At 40.8% G+C, this 21,216-nt stretch overlaps 1 protein-coding gene across 3 annotated transcripts in view; it reads right to left on the bottom strand.

The window, feature by feature from the left end:
* The window catches only part of dennd5a (DENN/MADD domain containing 5A), a 40,448-nt gene that overhangs the window by 9,536 nt on the left and 9,696 nt on the right, over positions 1 to 21,216 (bottom strand). For 2 of the 3 annotated variants that reach the window (XM_079498048.1, XM_079498047.1), the window contains exons 2-11: positions 15,497 to 15,568; positions 14,458 to 14,567; positions 13,385 to 14,075; positions 9,699 to 9,886; positions 8,429 to 8,740; positions 6,444 to 6,659; positions 5,545 to 5,779; positions 3,507 to 3,657; positions 2,937 to 3,030; positions 1,173 to 1,307 (exon numbers count right to left, since the gene is read on the bottom strand). In XM_079498048.1, the coding sequence (XP_079354174.1) occupies positions 1,173 to 1,307; positions 2,937 to 3,030; positions 3,507 to 3,657; positions 5,545 to 5,779; positions 6,444 to 6,659; positions 8,429 to 8,740; positions 9,699 to 9,886; positions 13,385 to 14,075; positions 14,458 to 14,567; positions 15,497 to 15,568 (2,204 nt within the window). The remainder of the gene's footprint in view (positions 1 to 1,172; positions 1,308 to 2,936; positions 3,031 to 3,506; positions 3,658 to 5,544; positions 5,780 to 6,443; positions 6,660 to 8,428; positions 8,741 to 9,698; positions 9,887 to 13,384; positions 14,076 to 14,457; positions 14,568 to 15,496; positions 15,569 to 21,216) is intronic. The other variant, XM_079498049.1, reaches the window with a different exon arrangement.

Below are 21,216 nucleotides of genomic sequence, written 5' to 3'. Positions count from 1 at the left end.
AGCTGCATCCGGCCATCAACGAGGCCGGATGCGTCTTACTGGTATAGTATATACATTGTGTGTGTGCGCGTGCGTGCGTGCGCACATGTGTGTGTGAATTTGAATATACATTTCTTGGAGTGTTAATTGATCACAACAAGTTAAGTTGGAAATCTCATATCAATCTCATCAGAAGGAAATCTGCTAAAACCATAGCCATATTATACAGATCAGATCAAAAGAAATCTTGAACCAAAACTCATTATATTTACTATATTGTTCCCTCATAGTTCCATATATGACATACTGTGTGGAGGTATGGGGAAACACTTATAAAACCAACATTAAATGGGTTTTTTTGTGGCTTTCGCCTTTATTTTATATTTTTATGGAGGGACAGACAGTAGGCTGACAGGAAATGGGGAGAGAGATGGGGGGGGGGGGGGGGGGGGTGACATGCAGTAAGGGCCGTCAGGATCGGGAGTCGAACCCGCAGCACACTGCCAGACTGGATTACCTGCCAAGGTGCCTGGACCGCTGAGCCACGGCCCAGGCCTATAAAACCAACATTAATCCAATTTTTATTTTACAGAAAATAGTTATACGAATAATTAAGAGAGCTGAGTACCGGGAGCCTACCAACAATATATTCATAAATCTTCGCACACTAAAATTCTTGGATATAGTCATTCTTCAAACCTTATTGATTCTGTTCAAAGCCCAAAACAATCTACTTCCTAACTGTCTTCACAAACTGTTTGAGACCAAAGACACCAAGGGCTCCATCTTGCGCCACCCTTATCCCTTATCCCTAAACTTATTTGCCATTTTTTACTATTTTGAAAATAAATTTAAAATAGTTCAACTAGCCGATCTACATTTACATGTTGTGAGCTTGTAGATCAGCTATTTGAACCATTTTAAAAGGTTTTTTAAAATAGTAAAAAATGGCAAATAAGTTTAGGGATAAGGGTTAAGGGGTGGCGCAAGATATAGCCCCAAATATGAACTAAGAAATTCTGGCATGTTTAAAACAACTTTTGCAAGAACTAATACCAAACAACATTGTGTATCTGTGAAAGTCTGTGGAAATGCTGTGAAAAGGAATTAAGGATGTGTAATTGTGTGAGTGTGTGTGTGTGTGTGTGTGTGTGTGTGTGTGTGTGTGTGTGTGTGTGTGAAAATAAACCCACTTTGTTTCTACACTCCTTCAACAATCCTTCCACAAATTTCCAGTTGGTTTGAGCGATGACAGAAGGTGAGAGGTTGGATAGTTTTGGCTGTCGGTTGATGGTTGTTCCCAGGTTCCTGGCCTCCTGGATGTACTTCTGTTATCAGAGACAAAATACACAGTCAGCAAAGGAACAAATCAAAAAGAACCCACAAAATGAGTAAAATAAATGTTCTCAATGTACATACAGGATTTAAATATGTACAGTACAGACATACAGGATATGTACAGTACACAGGTTCAGATCACTAACAGGAAAGAAATAACATTCAACACATACGTACTTAGCACAATGATTAGCCAACTACAGGGATTGATCATGGTCCAAAGGGAACAGCGAGGAGGGTTTAACTTTAAAGTGTGTTCTATGCTGAGTTGCTGACGAATAATGGAAACTCTCTGTACTGAGGATTTATTTTATCCTATTAAAATAATTACTGAGGTGACCACTGGCTACAACGACTAATAATCCACAATCCTTATCTGGTGTCAATTTTTAAATGTTAAATGTAGAAATGTGTGTTCATCGTTGTGCCTTGTAGGTCAATATGTATAGGGAAATTCTCTCCCAACTATATTGTGAGAGGTATTAATACATCTTCACACCAATGTACCAGACAATTACTGTTTAAATTCAGTCAATATTAAGATTTTGGATCCCAAATGACAGTATGGGCTCCATCTTGCGCCACCCTTATCCCTTATCCCTAAACTTATTTGCCATTTTTTACTGTTTTGAAAATCATTTTAAAATAGTTCAACTAGCCGATCTACATCTTCATATTGTGAGCTTGTAGATCGGCTATTTGAACTATTTTAAAAGGTTTTTTAAAATAGTAAAAAATGGCAAATAAGTTTAAGGATAAGGGTTAAGGGGTGGCGCAAGATATAGCCCTATATGCCCTAGCCTTAACCTGACTCCGCCAGATGGGGCAGCAGAGAGTACACTGGGTTGGGGGGAACCCAGTGTACTCTCTGCTGCCCCATCTGGCGGAGTCAGGTTACCCTAGCCTAGCCCCTAGTTATGAAGTTCCATGGATGATCAACTAACACACTGGTACTGGTGGTAGTGAACGAGGGAGGGAGTGAGGAGCACATGGAGGGAGTTCTCAGGCCTCAGTCACTACCGACACATACCACATCCACAGTCACCGACTTTAGACAGGGCCTGTAGGACTGGGAGAGCCAGTAGTAGTCTAGAAACAGCAGGAGCTGCCGCTCCGGAAACAAACACTCCACATGCTGAGCGTGTGAGTATGTGAGTGAAAGAGACACAGACAGAAAGACAGTGTGACCAACAGCATGCCAGAGTATTTGTGGGAGAGATATAGGCCTAATTATACTCTGTAGTAAGATAGTGTTGCTTGCCAAAAATAACTGACCTACAAGTTAGCAACCTGTAGATCAATTATTACTGGCAAGCAACACGCTTGCATGATGAAGTATAAATTAAGATATAGATAGCATAAGAATGAGATCATAGTATTAAATCACAAAGAAAACAATCACAGTAACAGAAAATAACAATAATATCCCTATTAAAATAGGTATATTATAGTATAATTTCACTTCAGACTCACAGAAGAACCAGTCACACATACGTAAAGTTTAGGAAGAAAGTAAATTACAAATAAAAAGATCTGCAAATAAAAATGTATTCTGTAAATGTAAGTTGCACTGATAGACAACAGCAACATAACAAGAGGAGAAAAACCCTTGTATGAACCTCTCTCTGGTCATTGTCTAAATAAAGGTGCTCAGCGTGCTGCTTCTGTCTGTCTCTCCTTCTCCACTGGGCTGGAGCGCTCCTCTTGGCCCATCTACAAAACAATACGAAACAAAACAAAGAATGTTTTACAGTTGTTTTACAAATATAAGCTTTAGACAAGAAGAACTGACCACAAAATGAAGGGGTCCCCTTCAGCTCCTTTATTTACTGCAAATGGTGATGAACTAGGTTTTAATTGGATCCCCTACAGTAGGGACCCAAAACAACAACAAACAAAACCTCCTTGACGTGGTGAAAGAAAGGTCAGGCCAAAATAATACAAAATGATGTTATACACTCCATAACGTGAGGCTGTTACTTCTCAGAATGCGACCCTCCTTGTGGTTATTCGTTTTGTGGTTTCTCGAGTTGAATTAGGACAACACACCAGGTGGTCTGAGCACGGTGGTAACCTAAACGAGCGTATCGTCTCATCATGTATTGTCTCAATGCTGGCTCTACACCTAACCTTAAGTTTACTGAGTTTAATGAGTATTGCACTGCTCATAATGTGACAGATTGACTCACTTATTGCTGGTAGGCCCAGTGGAGAGCACATCAGACTGCAGTCGGGGGAAGAAGCCTTGTTCATAACGGCCCTGACCAATCTTCATGTCCAGTAGGTGGGGGTGTAGGGCTGTGTGGTCGATCTTTGACACTCTCATCTCTATGGCTTTCTCTGTGGGTGACACATGGCAGGGAGATTCATGGTAGGAGTGCGGGTATGATTTCTTAATAGTTCCTAGAGGTATGACTCACCCGCCTCAGCTGCCAATGCTTCCCTTGGTTTTGTTTATCATCCCTGTACTTGTGTATCTGATGTAGCCTACAGTATACATGTCATGATCAGTGATTGCTATCGCCTGCTGCTTGCTTCTGGACACAGGAAAACCCCACATGTAAATTTAACTCTGAGCATGTAAAAATGTTACCAAATAAAGGTCCATTTGTACACTGATTTTTACTGTCTATAAAACTGAATGCATTCCTATAAGGTTCATTCTCTGTATTATGTGATTTTCAATTAGCAGGTCATTTGAATCTAGAAAATAAATTACTTTTATAAGGTGGCTGGGGCTCTCAACTAAAATTAATATTTGTTAACGCCTCATGGATTGCAATCAGGTCTAATGTAGGTGTTGGTTTCATAAAACCTAATAAAGTAGCATAGTAAATAAGTAAGTAAGTCAGAGATGCTTATTGTCGGTATCAGCGGGAGTCTATCCCTGCTTCAATGCACTAGACCTCTGGGAGATGGATTGCTGAGGTTGAGCGCAACACCTACCATCAGCTCCCAGTATCGCACAACATCAAGCTGTGCTACTCATACACTGAGTTGGCAGTAGTAAATAAGTGAATAAAATATTTCAATGCAACACATATTGTTTAGAAAAGCGGGAAAATGTGTTGTGTAACCTACTATCACATTTGCCCAATCAATGTAACATTGAGAAATCCTTATTTAAACAATCATCATCCTCATGCTGTGAGTCATCATACCAGAGATCAAACCATCACCAACACGACTAAAGACATAAGACACTGTTAAGAGGGTTTAGCTCACCAAGGTTAGTGCTTAGCTGACATACCAGCAATGGATATTGGATCTCACACAGTAATCTTAATTATTCTTTGATGAGACTTATAAAACGTGTACTTAAGTCCTCTGTATGAAAAACTACATGAATCAATTTTTAAGCTACTGTTCAGAAATCCTCTAAGTGTAGATCAAATAATGATGAATCAACACGGCAAAATGAGAACAAATTATTAAGAAGGTGGGTCCAATGCCATGAGGTGCAGGGGCGACAAAATTTACTTTTTCATATCGCTTTTTAAGCAGGATGTCTAGAAAAAACAGCCAGTTAAGGAACAACACATTTGAATTAAAGTAATATCTGTGTATATATCTCCACCCTTATTTTTTTGAGTGGTGTAAACCACTCCTACAACTGGCTTTGTTAGTCTGTGCAGAAAAAATTAGCATGGTTGCTATGTTCACCCTGTTCACCCGGGTGTGATTTCATTACGTCAGACATGATTTTTGAGTGGTGTAAAGCACTCCTACAACTGGCTTTGTTAGTCTGTGCAGAAAAAATGAGCTATGTTCACCCTGTTCACCCGGGTGTGATTTCATTACGTCAGACATGATTTCATTACGTCAGACAGGCTATATAAGAAGACCTTACACCACTCACACAGGTGTGATTTTTTTTTAAATAAATGACCGTTCTGTTCTGTTTTATACGTCATATGACAGTGTCACGCGAAAACAGCTGATCTTCAAGTTCACAATGTGTCACCATTTTTGAAGATTGTGAAAATGTGGAAACATTTTGAATATTAAAATTATAGGGACGCCAGGTTGAGTGAGGGTGGTTACTTCTGTGTCTGGGTTTTATTAATATTTAACTAATGAAAAGTAACAGGACCATTTAGCTAAACAATAAGTACATTGGATCCATGGGAACACACTTTCTTTTTCCTATTTCTGGAAAAGTACAAGACAAGGCAGTTTACTGTACACAGACAGAAATACATTACATTACAAAACATGTCTGCCTACCCGCTTCGTCGATGTTGGTGCATCTCTGGTACATGGAGGTGCGCAGAGTGGGCGTGCGAACGTTCAACATGCGGACCTTGTCGACGCGGGCGTCAAACACCCTCAGAGAGTGGTCCTTGTCCTCGTCATCGTGGCAGAGGATTTTACTGTCGATGAAGGAGGCAAACATTTGCGTCTCCAGAAAACGGGACAGGAAGGGCAGATAGGGCTCTGGCTGGTCAGAGAGGAAGGAGGCCTGGAGAGGACAAAATAAGAAATGAACTGTGTAACATTTAATCAAACTAAATCAATGTAATCTATTATAAAGAAATAAAGATAATTTAATAAAATAATAAATTAATACAATATTTTTGCTATGTCATTATTGGGGAAATGTTTCCTTTTTTTAATGAAAAAATTCAAATGTAGTGAAAATAGCCAACTCACAAGCTCACAACGCGTCACAATACTCAATTGTATATCTTCTATTTTCGATTATCGCTACTAAAATAATAAATATTTGCAGCCATAGAAATTAATAAATAATACAACTACATTTTATAGTACAGTATGTTTAATACACAAGGATACTGCCACCAAGTGATAAATAGCACTATGACAAAAGAGTGTAGAAGCAAAAAACAAGAAAAATCGATCTTGTGTCCATAAAATCTTACTGTAACAGTATCAAATGTATTTTTATTTATTATTATTATTTTAAGTATAAAATAAGGCTTATGTGATTAAAACATAGGAATAGGCAACATACCAATGCACAATATTACGATATCCAATCCCAGACCAAGACGATATCTAGTCTCATATCACGAGATTCACGACATTGATATAATATATAGCCATACAATTCACTATTCTGTCCCACACATGAACCGCCGGTCACACTTAGGCTGATCCTTTACCTTGTCAAAATTCTGCATCTGCTCACGATTGGTGAACCAGTTCTCTTTGTCCTGGCTGGGTTGGATGACAAACACCTCGTAGTCAGCAAACATCTGTGTGAAGCGGTTGGCAAAGACCTCGCGCACCTGGATGTTGAGATGATGCATCTTCAGCTCCTCCTCTGAGCAATGAGCCCGCTGCTCCTTATCGACGCTGGCATCCTCTCTCACGTCCAGCTAATGTGCACAAACATGCAAGTAGCGGAAGAATAACAAACAAGATAAGGAATGAGGTTATTGTTGCCGTCAGGTGGAAACCTTGTATGTCCAAAACTGTTACTTTTCGGGAAATGGAAAAAAGGACCCGTGTGTCTGTTCAAATGGATCCAATTTAGTTACTATTTAGAAACAAACTCTTGTTAATACATTTCATTGGTTCAATATTTATAAACCCAAAGACACACTTTTATTTTTATTTTAATATATATATATTCTGAAAAAGCAAAAATACAGATCTACAAGGCGTCACAATGGCAATTATTGCTACTTTTGCAAAGTACTCTTGTATGAAGTAGCCGGGTATTCATTTCCGAAAAACGTAACAAGATTAAATATGGAGATACAAGGTTTCTGCTTGATAGCAATGAGAACATGTCTGGTGAAGAGAATGACAACAATCAAGCAGATCTTTGCTTTTCTTTCATGTTTTCTTATCTGACTGTTAATCAAAGGTTGGGGGATTTTTGGGAAAAGAGATAAAAAAAAGAAAACAAAAATTAAATTTAAGATGCAATTGAGTCATTTTAGAGACCTGTATAAATAACACAGCAAACAAAATAAAAACAAAGAAAAGACATGAGCCATGGTGTGTTGTGTTGTGTTCAAATCACCACACACCCATAAATCACTGTGTTAATTTCAACTCCGTGACCTCAGGTGAGAGTAACTTTTTGCCAGGCTTAACCGGCTGACTGAGAAGCTATACACTGACGAGCAGATCACCCTGTCAGGGAAAGCTAACACTGACCACTACTTCATAAGCTGATTAGTCCACTAATGCGGAGATCACCCTGAGCTACTGTAGCATCCCAACCAATCATTCATCAACCGTTAGATTCTGATCCCAAGGGGCTAATTCAGTTTCAGCTTCACTGAGCTGATGGCTGCTCAGATGGTCGTGAATGAACACTTTAATTGTCTTGCTCAGTGACTCTTTGACACATATTACTGGATATATATATCTGAATAATCTATGTTGCCAGGCGGTTAAGTGTGTCTGTGTGTTTTATAAATATTCAACCAATTAAATTACTATAGACATAAAAGGTCAAGATCAATCAAGAGCAATGATATAATGCAATGGTGAAAATATGCATTATCTTTTATAATATCTTAACACAATTTGTGCCCAAGACATCCACAGATGTCCTAGGAATTAATGCAGTGGCCAGGACGTACACGTTTTGTTTTTTTTGCGAAATCGGATGGGCACACCCACGTCAATATTTTGAAAGAATGAAAGGGCACATAATGTGTGTTAATAATGCCAAAATAAATGATTGAACTACACATTATATCTGTCCAATTTCATCACAGGGATTATTCTTATCAATTTACAATTTACAATTTAGGCATTTAGCAGACGCTCTTAATCCAGAGCGACTTACAATAAGCAAGAACAAAAAGCATGGGAATACATCACATATGTAAAAATGCATTTATCGCGAAACATGCGTAAGCTAAGAACGTGACTAGAACATATCTATATAATGACACTATACATATAAACTATAACTAGAACATATCTATATAATGACACTATACATATAAACTACACATATATGCTATACTATGCTGTACATATATACTATGAAGTGCTATGACTACATACAATGCACTTATTGTGCTGTCTACATGACATGCTATAAGTCTGTTTCAAATGCTATATAAGTCTAAGAAGTGCTGTCTAAGGGGGGTAGAGATCATGAATCTCCATGTGGTCTTACCTTCTCCAGGCTTACACCTGTCCTCTTGACAATAGCCTGCAGTCTGGCAATGGTTTCATTCTCTCTCAGTAAATAGGAGTTGAGAGGCGAGCTGGCCAGATTGCCATTGCGCTTGTCAGAGACTATGTCGACAGACCGGAACCTGTATTTGGCCTGGCTCTCACTGTAGTGGAGGTTCCCTTCTGGAGAAATACCAAAGGACATCAGTGTCTCTGAGATCTCCTGAATGAACTCCAGCTTGTTGGGAAACTGGGGCAGGTCCTCTGGCAGCTCGATGAAATGGTTGTCTATGTCCACAAAGCACAAGTTGGCCTGAAAAAAGGAAATGGTTAAGAATAAGATCGTTGAGTGTTTCCCACAGGATGTTTTGAGACCAAAGCTTGTGTTCATTGCTTTAAGCTGAACTTAAAGCAAGCTATTAAACACTCAGAGCTTGAAGTGATGTTTGTGTGATTGACTGGCTTTATCTGTACATTACATTACATGCAGGGTGAACTGCGAGAGCGTCCATATAGCGCCCTTTTGCTGTGTTAATAATATCTTGCATGTTCATAACTAGATAATGATTTGATAATGATGAAAAATAAAATCGCCTCATGAAGAGACTAAGAGACAAATTAGACTGTCCGGCGGACAGCCACAGTCTAGTTAATTAGGAAACATGTCACTGCAGCCACAACAGAGTACCAATACAATTAACAAGTTCCTGTTCCCATTCCTGCTGCTGAGTATTGCAACTATTCAAAAAAATGATGTAAGATGCCTTTGACAAAATAAAGAAGAATGAAAAATCCAACATTGGTGGGGAGTCGGGGACAGTTTGCGTTCTATTTTAAACCACTGAATCCTACTATGTTTAACTACTTTGTTAAGTATATCAACCCAAATGGGAAGGTATAGTTGGGAAATGTTCTATCCAAAAATACAAAGCCAATTCCACACAAAGCAATTAATTAATTTTTGAAAAAGTGGAACAATTAAAAGTAATTGTACAGTAATTGTTCTACGACCACAATGGCAGTCTATGTTTATGTTTATGTTTATTTATTTGATATGGACATAACAATTGCATTGCTCATTGCACAGTTGTACAAATTGTAGATGCATCATTTACAGTGTGTTAGCACATGTGCTAATTTTCACCACAGGAGACTTTTCTAAAAAATACAATTTAGTTAAAAAAACAAACACCCAATCAAATACAAAAAAATATACATTCTAATAATATAAGTCGTGCTCAGGAGTATACATAGAAAGTGTGTGTGTGTACCTCCTGCGGCAGTTCTAATTTGGTGCGGTCATCCTGCCCATTGGAGTGGAGGCCCATAAGGTAGGGCACAGGGGCGTCCAGGAAGTGCAGGAGTGAGGCAGGCAGAATGGGGACATAGACATGTTGCCACTGGTATGGGAACATTAAGGCTGTGATGCTCTCTGCCACTGTCATCAGCGTCTGGTAATCTATCAACACAAAAGTCAATATGCAACATTAGGGCTGCAACTCGCCGTCATCTTCTTATCGATTATTCTATCGATAATGTTTTTGATTCAAGGACCACTTCACCACTTTTCAACTTATCTTCATTTAATTGGTCCTCACTATTGTTCATGATAAAATACCACATTTCTTTTCTACTCAGTCTGTGTCTCATAGGAGGGCTGTGGGCAGTTCAGAAACCATCAAACTGGGCCTTTAAGGATTATGTACTGCTGCAGAGGTTTTGTACATATATATATATATATATATATATGGATTGAATGACTTAACCTCTGCTCTGACTGGCATGATGGTCAAGTTCTTAAATTGGTCATGACTTCATTCAGTAGCACTCGTTCTTCATGAGATTCCACACTTAAAGGCATGTGTTTCTTATCCATGTATGCTCTGTCCAGTCCTGTTTATCTGCATTCCTCCTCTATCGCAACAAGACTCAGCCTATATCCAGCCACTGTGCCGGCTGTGTTGCTATGGTGCCAAAATAACTACAAGTCCTTGATTGGGCTTTCCGCTGGTCCACGGGAGCATGGGCCTCTTTCTCACTTCCCTCTTCACCAGGCTACCTTCTGAGAATACTAAACTAGTCTGTTTTCTCTCACACCAGGCCTAAATAATAAGAGGCTGTCATCATAGGAAAAAGGAGAGAATCACACACATTTTGTGTGTGTGTACTAACACTCAATGCAGCAAAATCCTCAGTGTTATTTTAACTCTGCGAGTCTGCAACCAAAGGATGGGTCCATTTGGTTAGGTACAGTGTGAGAGGCAGGAGTGGATAGAATGACTTGAGAAAAGATTAACCAGCGTTTCAATATCACTTATGCAGATTCATTAACAAATCCCGCTCTGACCTCAGCATGCGATACCAATCTCCGAGTGACATGTTAGGATATGTGTTCCATAATCAATTCCGTTTGTGTTTGCAATTTATTTTGACCAACCAACCAAGATACAGTTGCAAATTACACTGTTGCAGGTTGGCTTATCGAGTAGTAAGTGGCAGTATGGTGTCCTAAAGGTTAGTGGAGCAAAAGGTTTCCGGTTTCTGCAACCTTTCTCCGCAACTTTCGACAATGGTTTCATAGTGTCACGAATCATTGATGTGGACTGGGCTTTACTCTTGTTCCCATTCAGAAGGGAAAAACAGAATGGTTAATTCAATTGTATTCTATGTAGGAACGATGCTGGCCTGGGGCTTTTCTATCTGAGATATGAATTACAACTCTATTTTTAGCACAAAACGCAGTCATCCTTATTTGCAGAGCATCCTTTCCTCAGTGAGTATGAGATTGCATGCATTGCATCTTTTCTTCCCTTAGCGATATCCTGTCTCTTCTGGGCGGAAAATCTCTGGGGCTGAAATCTACACAACAGTCTTTGCACATTCTGCGGTGATGGGAGGGATGATGTCACCTCCAACCAATAATAATCATTCTGCATCACTGCCATCCTCCTTGTGGAAGGGTTTCCTAGCAACGCCACAGCTTTGCCCCTTAAGAGCTTCCCCCAAGCCTCTGGCATTTTGTAAACACTTGGCCTTTTCCATGTCAATGTAATGGATCCAATCACTCACTATGCAAGCTCCCACATCCTAATATAATGTCCCTGCTATTCTGCATAGTCATGTTACTGCTACAGTATAGACACAAGTGTCTCAATTTGTTTTAATGTTAGAGTGAAGAATGCAGATCAGAATGGTAGGAAATATTGTCAAAGTTTCTAAATCTTAATCTATTCAGCCATATATGCTTTTGTATCATCTGGCCTGTGTTGTGTAGGTGCTTGTCATGAATATTGATGGTAATCCTGCTTTCTGAGGTACTTAACAATGTATCAATAACTGTATTACGGTATTTTTTTAAATCAAAAGCTCCTTTGAAAGTATTTGACTTCCGGAGTCTCTGGATTGGTTTTTATTTTAGAGTGAAGCACACAGCAAACAAAGAGGGACTGATGGGCGCTAACACAGTTGGCCTTTCACAGCGGGCTGCTGCAAGCTGGCTTGTTTACCCCAGAAGCTCAAACACACATGCATTATCTCACACACACACACACACCCACACACACACACACACACACACACACACACACACACACACACACACACACACACACACACACTCACACTCACACTCACACTCACACTCACACTCACACTCACACTCACACTCACACTCACACAGTAGGAGCTGCCTGGGCTGGGTGAAGGGACTAGCATTTATACAAACTGAGTCACGGTGCACTGCTTCAATGGAACCACTCCATAGGTTACATAATCTGATGGTTATATAGTTTCACTATGCACCCCAAGCATGTATCAGTGACCCTATACTCAGATAATATTATGTTCTGCTCTTATACAACTGTGTACAGTTTCTTATACAACAAACCTTTATTTTTTATTTTTTATAAATGTTTTATCCCACAATTTTGTAACCCATTTTTTCACCCAGTGTCAATTATCTAATGTAATCCTGGGGCTACACTTCCTCTGCCAACCTGGGGGGGCAGCGGACTGACCTCATGCTTCCTTCTATGCATGAGGAGTCCAAGCTGCTTCTGAGAGTTTCCCCGGTCGGACGTAGCGTGTGGAAGGAACACGTTATTCCGTTATTCCTTTCCCCTCCATCAGGCGCCCCAGCTAGCCAGGGGGAGGTAGTTTAGAGACCAGGATAACGGCATGTTTGTGTGAGGGTACCTACCCTAGGGGACACAGGCAGAACATGCAAACTCCACACAGAAAGGCCCTTTCTGTGTGCTCCTTTATGCTACACTGGCAAACAACAACATGCGTGGAGCTAATAGCAGACACCTAATATTTTGTGGCCATGGTATACATACATAAATAAGTGTTATTGTGATATAAAATTAGATATTACATGGGTCCTTTCTCAAAATGTTCTGAAAACACTAACTGTCATCCCCAAAATATTGTCACAATTTGATCAAGGTATTCTGTCAATATTCTCAAGTCAGAATCAGAATGCCAAATTTTATGCCATAATCAATACCCTGGTAATAATTTTAGTTTATGTCAGGCCATGGTGTGAAGAGACATACAGCTCAGATGTTGAAGAAGACCATGCAAATTACTATATATTTGACATTGCTCGTATTATATTCTCCATTATTTACCCCTTTCTTGAAAGTGCAAATGTTGGGAGCTGACCCAGTTTTTACACCTGTAAACCTGTGACGTGACAAAGTTGAATATAAATCTGAGATTGCAGGCAATATTACATTGCATCATGCTGTGTGTGTTTATTTTCATTATGATTAAATAAATAAATGCCTTTTCCTACTACTTAGTGATGATAGATATATCCTTCATAATCATAGTGACAGACAACAATCACTTTAGGTTGTTTTTCTTTTCTTCTGACATGGTAACATGACAACCTTTAAACCTTAGCTTCACCAACATGGTGATAATCACACAGGCCCCGCCCCCGGTGACTTACGCTGAGAGTAGAGCAGGATCTGGATCTCCAGCAAGGCGCAGGTGAACAGCTGCAGGACATTCTCCACCCCAAGCAGGTCGAACATCTCGCCGACGTGGTATTCAAAGAGCGGCAGTTCGGCCGTGCTCGGCCGCTGGCAGACCACCGGCCCGTAGACGCCCGAGAACTTGAGGGAGCGCCCCGACGGCGGCAGGGGCACCTCGTACAAGATGTTGTAGATGTAGCTCTCCAGGGGCAGTGGAGGTGGCTGAGGGGAGCTGACGGCTTGGTAAAGTTGATGCAGCACCTTCCTGCAGGCCTGGGGGAAGGCCATGGGTGCAATGAGACATATGCACTTGGACACGTACAGCGTGTCGCGGCTGATGTCGTAGGAGTTGAAACGCTGCAGGCGGGAGATGGCGGGAGACGCGTGGAGCGTGGGGTGGGGTCGGGGCTGGGACAGGGCGTGGCGTTGGTCCTGGGGAGCTAGCGGCGAGGTGGGGGTGTGCAAGATATCATACTGCTCCGCGTTGTGCATGTGGTAGAGGGTCTGCATCGCGCTGCAGATCTGCTTGCTGGTCACCTCCTCGAAGAAGGTGAGGGCAAAGCCATAGGTCCGAGAGCCGTCCTCTCTGGTGATAATGTAGGAGTGGAACTCAGGCTCCCGAGAGTCAACTTGTGTCCGGAAGGCCAGACCCTTTGGCATACACAGCTGTGGGAGGGAGGCGAAGACAGACTGCACAGTTAGAGAGGTAGGAATGTAAAGACTAAAGACACAGAGTAAGGATGGGGAAATTAACCGAAATTTAGAACCAATAACCGACTTAATCTTACTTATAGGTTCATCGACTATTTTTTCCCCATGTATCAACAAATCTACAGAAAATAGTTCTAATGTTAATTGATTAGAACTTATATAAATCCAAATAGAAATTGTGATATTGATTTGAGGTTATATCACCCAGCCCTAGTACAGCAAGTGTAAGAATTTACCCAAATGGACCCTTACTTAAGTTCTGAGAGTGAAATAAATGTGACTGTGTACTGCAAAAACATATAATTAAGAAGTGTTAATGATGTACTGCATATGTTACCATTCCAACTGCATCCTGGTCAAACGGGCTCCACTCAACATTATCTGGGTAGTGCGCTAGGACTTTGGATTTGAAGGTTCTCCGTAATGGACTCTGCTCAAAATTCTCACCTGAAGAAGAGAATCAGAAGGGGAAGAAAGAAGGAATGGGGACTTCAGACAAATATGCAAGAGCAAAGAAAGTTTAAGACATCCTGTCAGTAGCAGGTTTGAGGTGCAAGACATCTCAAGCGTAAACAGGAAGTCAGCGTATTTGTTGAGAGAGAGAGAGAGAGAGAGAGAGAGAGAGAGAGAGAGAGAGAGAGAGAGAGAGAGAGAGAGAGAGAGAGAGAGAGAGAGAGAGAGAGAGAGAGAGAGAGAGAGAGAGAGAGAGAGAGAGAGAGAGAGAGAATCTGTATTGCATCATATAAAGCTGTCAACTGCATCCTGTTCTGGATAATGATGAAAAACCACAGAAATTAAAACAACCTAACATTTTACTTTATCAGGTGGGATCACAAGACTTTACTTGATCAGGGATCACAAGATCACAAGGGATGCACTTTGTGACAGCTTCAATGGCAATACAGACAAAGCAACCCACAAAATAATCAATACAAAAGCCCAAATCACTTTCATTTGAACCCAGAGTGAAGCAGAAATGGTGATGCACACACCAAGGCATGATTGGAGAGTCATTCAGAGTGTAGGGAAGAGAATACACATTGACCAAGCAACACCGGCCCCAGTAGCACTGGGCGTGCATGTATGAGAAAAAAGAGACAGTGACTGTCAAACATCGGCTTGTTGTTCAGTAACTGCTGAAGGATTTAAGGGAGCAGGGACGGGGGTAGAAGAAGAGGCGATAAGGGGGAGGGCTAAAAGGAGTGCAGCACACACACCTGTGAAAACTCAAGGGGTGCTGTGAAACAAAAGAAGGGTGCTGTGAAAGAAAGGGTGTGTCAGGTCTTTGAAGGTTTAAAGGGCACAAGCTGAGCTGAGGTGGACAGTAGGGGGCAGTGCGTTGGCGGGGGTACGCGGGATAGGATGGGTGGGGTTACCTTCTTCTGCACTCGCCAAGTTTCCTCTGGCCCCATCTCTGAATTTAGTAGCCTCTATATACTGGCATAAAGCTACACAACAAATAAAACAACAGTATTAATGAAAGGCTGGCTCCAGAAGGGTAGCGCATCAATTGAATAGGTGGCATACAGAGCATAATGATTCTTTCAGTGGTTCTGTTCTAGAGATGTATAGAGACAGCCCTTCATGTCTCTGTCAGGTCGGTGGCCTATATTCATTCAGGCCGGCTTGCAGTGTGATAACAAACAGTTGTGTTGCTGTGTGTATATCATTATTCCATCTCTTCTGCAGGCCAAGTTAATCCATTTTGTATTCTCATAAAATAGTCACAACAGAAAAGAACAACAAACCTGTATGCAAATAAAATGATACATAAAGAAATAAACTTACACTCTCACAGTGATAGAATTTGGCATATTTTAGCTTATGAATATGTTTTAGCAAAAGGCATTACATATTTTTGTTAACAATGTACATTTCATTAACAAACAGTTAACCTCTGGAGAATTTAACTTTACCTGGACATAGTATTTCATGCAAGGATCATTTTCCAACATTTACATTTTTGCTAAATTAATTTTATACTAAGAAAACAATCAGTTTAACACAATTCTGAATCTGTGCATCCTTGTGTGAGGACAGAACTGTCTGATTCTCATAGTATGGAAAGACTTTCCCTTGAAATGCCTTTTGCTTTTCTCTTCATTGAATGTGATGTCAGCTATGCAGTATGCACCACAGTAAAACAAGCATGCTATGTTAACTCCCTTTTACTGCATATTCAATCACACAGACACAGGAGGAAAGTAGGAGGGAAAGATAGATGCTTTTTTATCTCTGTTGGCGTGGGTAGGAACTCCTACAGCCCTGCTGTCACAGACATCAGACCCAGCATGTTAATATTAAGCATGAGCTGTCTAGTAGGGTATACTCTCTCAGCGTTTCTAATTTCACCAGATCTGCTGCAAATCAATGTTGTTGTAGTAGCTGTTGTGCCACTGCCAAGATAGCCTCTCAGATGTCAGCAGGCCAGGGCTCCTTTCTCAAGTTCATTTTAGCCTTCGCTGTTTGAGCTGAGAAAAACTAAGCCAGGTCTAGCTTATCGTTCTATTTACATTACATGTAGACTACTATCACTGTGATAATGACACACAGGTGACAGATGATGACAGGTCCTTAAAATGACCTAAAGGCATTGATATACTATGTTGTGCGCAGTGTCACACACCAAAAATAGCAATCTACAAGCTCGCAATGCTTTGTAGATTTGCTATTGTTAGTTCACGCACAACACCAGTATTCATATATTCAGTATTAACTAAAAAATCACACCCGTGTGAACTGAGTGGTGCAAGGTCTTATATAGCCTGATCAGCTGTGGTCTGACGTAATGTCAGTGACCATAGTAACCGTGCTCATTTTTTTGGGTCCCACGTACAGGTACACACACGTACAGGTACACACATACATAGACACATAGATACAGACAAAGCTGGTTGTTAGAGTGGTTTGCACCACTCAAAAAAAACATCGTATGGATGCACCTGGGACGTATCCTCAGTGATGTATCCCAAGGTCATCAGGGTTTCGGGTCTCTCGAACATCATACCCCTCACTCAGGTGACCCAGCCGAGGTGACCAAGTCCCGACGTACGTCCCAGTAGCTACCCTCGATCAGTCCCATTAGGGCAAGACCAAGGCCACACAATCCGTTGCTCTGGAACTACTCTGCCAGGACTGGGAGAACCAGATTCTGGTGCGTGGAAGGACTAGGCTCTGTGTCTTGACTCCTGTCCGGGCCCCTCCTACGTCTCACCAGGTCCACTCCTGCTCTCACCAGGCCCAGGAATTCAGTTCAGTATAAAATCCAGCTTATGCATGTCTGCTGCGCCCTGAAAATTGTAATGACCTGTGCAGTGGTTGTTACAGAGATACTGTCCTGACTCCTAATCTTCATTAATGGAGGAGACAAATTACATTTTAACCAGAAATATCTATCGATGAACACAAAAGCGGAAGCATCCCTGTCTCTCTTTCCCCATTTCCTGTCTGCATACTGTATACTATCAATGAAAAAAATACATGGAGAATTTGAGACAGCAGTCAGATTGTGCACATAGAAATAAAAGTGTGAATGCACCAAAGATGCATTGCGTTTAATCATAATGATAAGCGTGAACAGGGTTATGTCTGTATACCTATGAAACAAATACATGACAAATAAACCCAACCTGAATATACTGTTATATTGGTGATTCTCATCTCATCTCATCTCTCATAAAGCTGCCTAGTAGTGCCTACGTATGAACACAATGCGCCATTGCATTCTAAAGCACTGTCGATCTGTTGATCGGTTGGTGTGTGTGTGTGTGTGTGCACTAAAGTACCCATTACGGGAATGACTCTCCATGGCCTATGCTGGCAATTTGTGTGTTTTTTTAATCCAGCAATGTCATGGTATTCGTGTGGAAAGAGCATTTATTAGAGGTGTTACTATTTTTATACTAAAAACAAAACTACTGTTTCCAAAGATTAATTATACAACTTCTGCTATCCTCAACTCCCTGAATAGTGAATAGACGTTGACACTCTCCTGTGTTAACTCAAACCGCAGTAGTGTCTATCGTTAATGAAGACAAGAAAGTATGGTATATATATACAGTAATACAGCGTTCAATTGTAGTATATGGCACTTAAGTTCAAGATGTCCCAGACAACAAATGACTAGTGGACAGTGGTCACTTCAAAATTCATTACGTTTTTGATTAAAATATTTTTCAATGACGGTTTAATACCTTGTCATGTGACAAAGTGAATGATCAACTATGAGTAAGTGAATATGAGAGCAAGTCAGTCAACTTCCAAACTGCTCTATTCATTAATTTACTGAAAGGGATTACGTATGAGTGCGTGGGAACCTCAAAGGATGTTTAGCATTTGAATAAAGCAGGCCTGTTTGCATGTACTTATGTGCCTCGGCTGCCTGTTGTCCAGTGTAGCCTGCAAGGCGGACTGTGTGTGACAGAAGCATCCAGGGGGCTGTGGATTGGGAGGTCATACATATGCTAATGAGACCCTAGTCTGCACTGAAACTGACTGTGTGCCCCAAATAGGGCTTAGCCATAAAGTTTGGAATGCGTCTCATTCATCACTGCACCCAATCTGCTGTATTACCTTTATGGCGCTTAAGGAATAGAAAGGTATACAAATACAAAGATGAGAATGACCAAGGTTCGCCAGAACCGGCCGTGCCCCCTGGCCGCATTCCTGGGGGTCTGGATGTTCCGGGGACCCCCCGGAGACCCCCACAAGGTAACTCTGTCATTTCTCGACTGTTTCGGACGTGGGGCAGCTCACGGGAACCGGCCCACCACCCTGAGTGCGTTCCTGACCCCCCTGGGAAGGAACCCCCACACAGAGTTGCACCACTCAGTTCACACTGGTGTGATTTTTCCATTATTTTTTGACGAGGTGAAAGCAAACTAGCAAAGCTCAAATCAAATTAATATAAGAAGGTTAAAGCAACCATGACAACTCTCCTGTGTATCCCATTCCCCACTGCACGTGATAAAGAAGAGAGCAAAGGAGGATCTGTTTATAAGTGCATTGAGTGTCGCGCCTTGTAAATATTCCATTCAGCCAAGACCGGTACATGCATCTGCTTCTGCTAAAACTCTGATGATTGTGTGTAAAAAACAAATGATCCGTTTGGTTCATTTTAAATGCACGCACGCTGAGGAGACGAGAAGAGACGAGACTCTTTTTTTCTCTCTCACACTCTAGTCGGACTCGGCGCCGCAATTTGAAAGAAATCTCGGAACGGGTCGGAATCGGACGAAATTGTCACGGATCCATTCGGGTTTGGTTTAAGTATTTGAAAATATTTTCGGAACGGGTCGGAATCGGTAAAATGTCACAGATTAATTTTGGATTTCGGAACAATTGTTTTGGACCTGTGATTGTGAAGAGCTCTACTACAAAGTACAGTACAGTACAGTACAGTACAGTACAGTACAGTACAGTACAGTACAGTACAGTACAGTACAGTACAGTACAGTACAGTACAGCACCAACAGCACCACTCACTTCAGACGGGTCTGATTTTTTTTTATAATCACTGTCATCATCATTAGATTATATTTTCATCAAGGTCGCCTCATCACTGTCCCCAGTTCTTGTTACAGTCACTGACCTAAAGATGACTTAACTGCCTTTAACATTTCTGCTTGTTCATTTGATAATTTCGAGAGATTCAGATGGGCCTCGGCCCTGGAGTACAAAGCAAAATGTTATTTCCTTTAATTATGGAGAACAGAACATTAATTTAACCCATCTACTAAAGAGGCCAAAAATGCCAAATATGCTGATAAATAGGCTCCAAATAAATCCTGTTTTCAGGTGCCTAAATTCAAAAGAAGGAACAATTTTCAGAAGTTTCTTACAGGATTTTAAGTATATAGAAATATTGGTATAGTCCGGGAACCGAAGGGTGATTTTTGGCTGAACGTGGTTTCGTCAGATAAAGTTTTTTTGTCAACTGATTCTTGTAGCTTGGCGTCACCTCTTAATAATTCCAGAGGGTGCCCAGTGATATCCCTTGGGCATTTTTTGTTATTAGCCCCTTAATGCCCGAAACACAAAATAATCCACCCAAGATAGAGTTTTATGGTATTTCATGCAAAATACTTGGTCTAAATGCATCAACTTTGATTTCTACAGTGTTTATGAATGTGGATATGCAATCCACATTGTATAAATGTCTAAAATGTATGATTAATGCATTATTTATGAATGCATATTATTAACCCCTTCATGCCTGAAAACCCCAACATGCCATAAAATATATCTTTTGAGAATGAGATTGTATGCACAATAATCAAGTCAAATGTATCAAATCTGCTTTCTACCATCTGTATTAGTGAAACTGTATAGCATATTTCTTTTCAGGTTGAAGATGGTGGCAACAACAGCCAAATCCAATTCAAATGATACACTCCAAAGTGTATGACCTAAATTATATCTATTCAATGGTCATCGTACTCCTGTCTAGTGACTGTGATGTTCATGTGGAGGACGCCCTTGCCTATGAGCTGGCACCAGTCTTAACTGCCATGTTCACAGAGGATGGAATGCAAATGTATATACCTTTATTGAAAGGATAAGCCCCTTGAGATGCATCATCTCATTTTAGAGGGGGTCCTCAACACAGATGAACAGTAATAATAAACAGCATCATCGAATAAGCAAGGTATAAATATGAACATGCATATTGGAAAAGAGGCAGCACTTCTGTGCAACTGTTTGTTGTAGAAAGACAAAGTCCAAGAAAGATTAAAAAAAAAAAAAAAGATTAGAAGCATGAGCACGGTGTTAGAAGATGAGTGAAAATCGATTCTTTAAATACATTGAAAAGAAGTGATTGGTCTAAGTAATTCAGAAAGCCAAGTCCACATTGAAGACATCACTTCGGGAGGAATGCTGCTGATGCAGATGTCACTGTCATTGATGATCAGACCTTTGGACCATCCAGCTGATGTCAACCACATACCTGTCTGACAGTCATGTCTACCTAATCTTCGAGATATAGGTCTACTGTGATTACAATATCAGGTCAGTCAGCAGAGATCCAGGGAGAGGGGTGTCAGCTAGAAATACCATGTCCTATCATGATATATCTCCTCCAATCACTGTAGCTACA

Source organism: Electrona antarctica (assembly GCF_951216825.1).
Source record: "Electrona antarctica genome assembly, chromosome: 3".
Lineage (NCBI taxonomy): Eukaryota > Metazoa > Chordata > Actinopteri > Myctophiformes > Myctophidae > Electrona > Electrona antarctica.
Note: the sequence above shows the minus strand (reverse complement) of the source record. Positions and strands in the feature narration are given on the sequence as shown.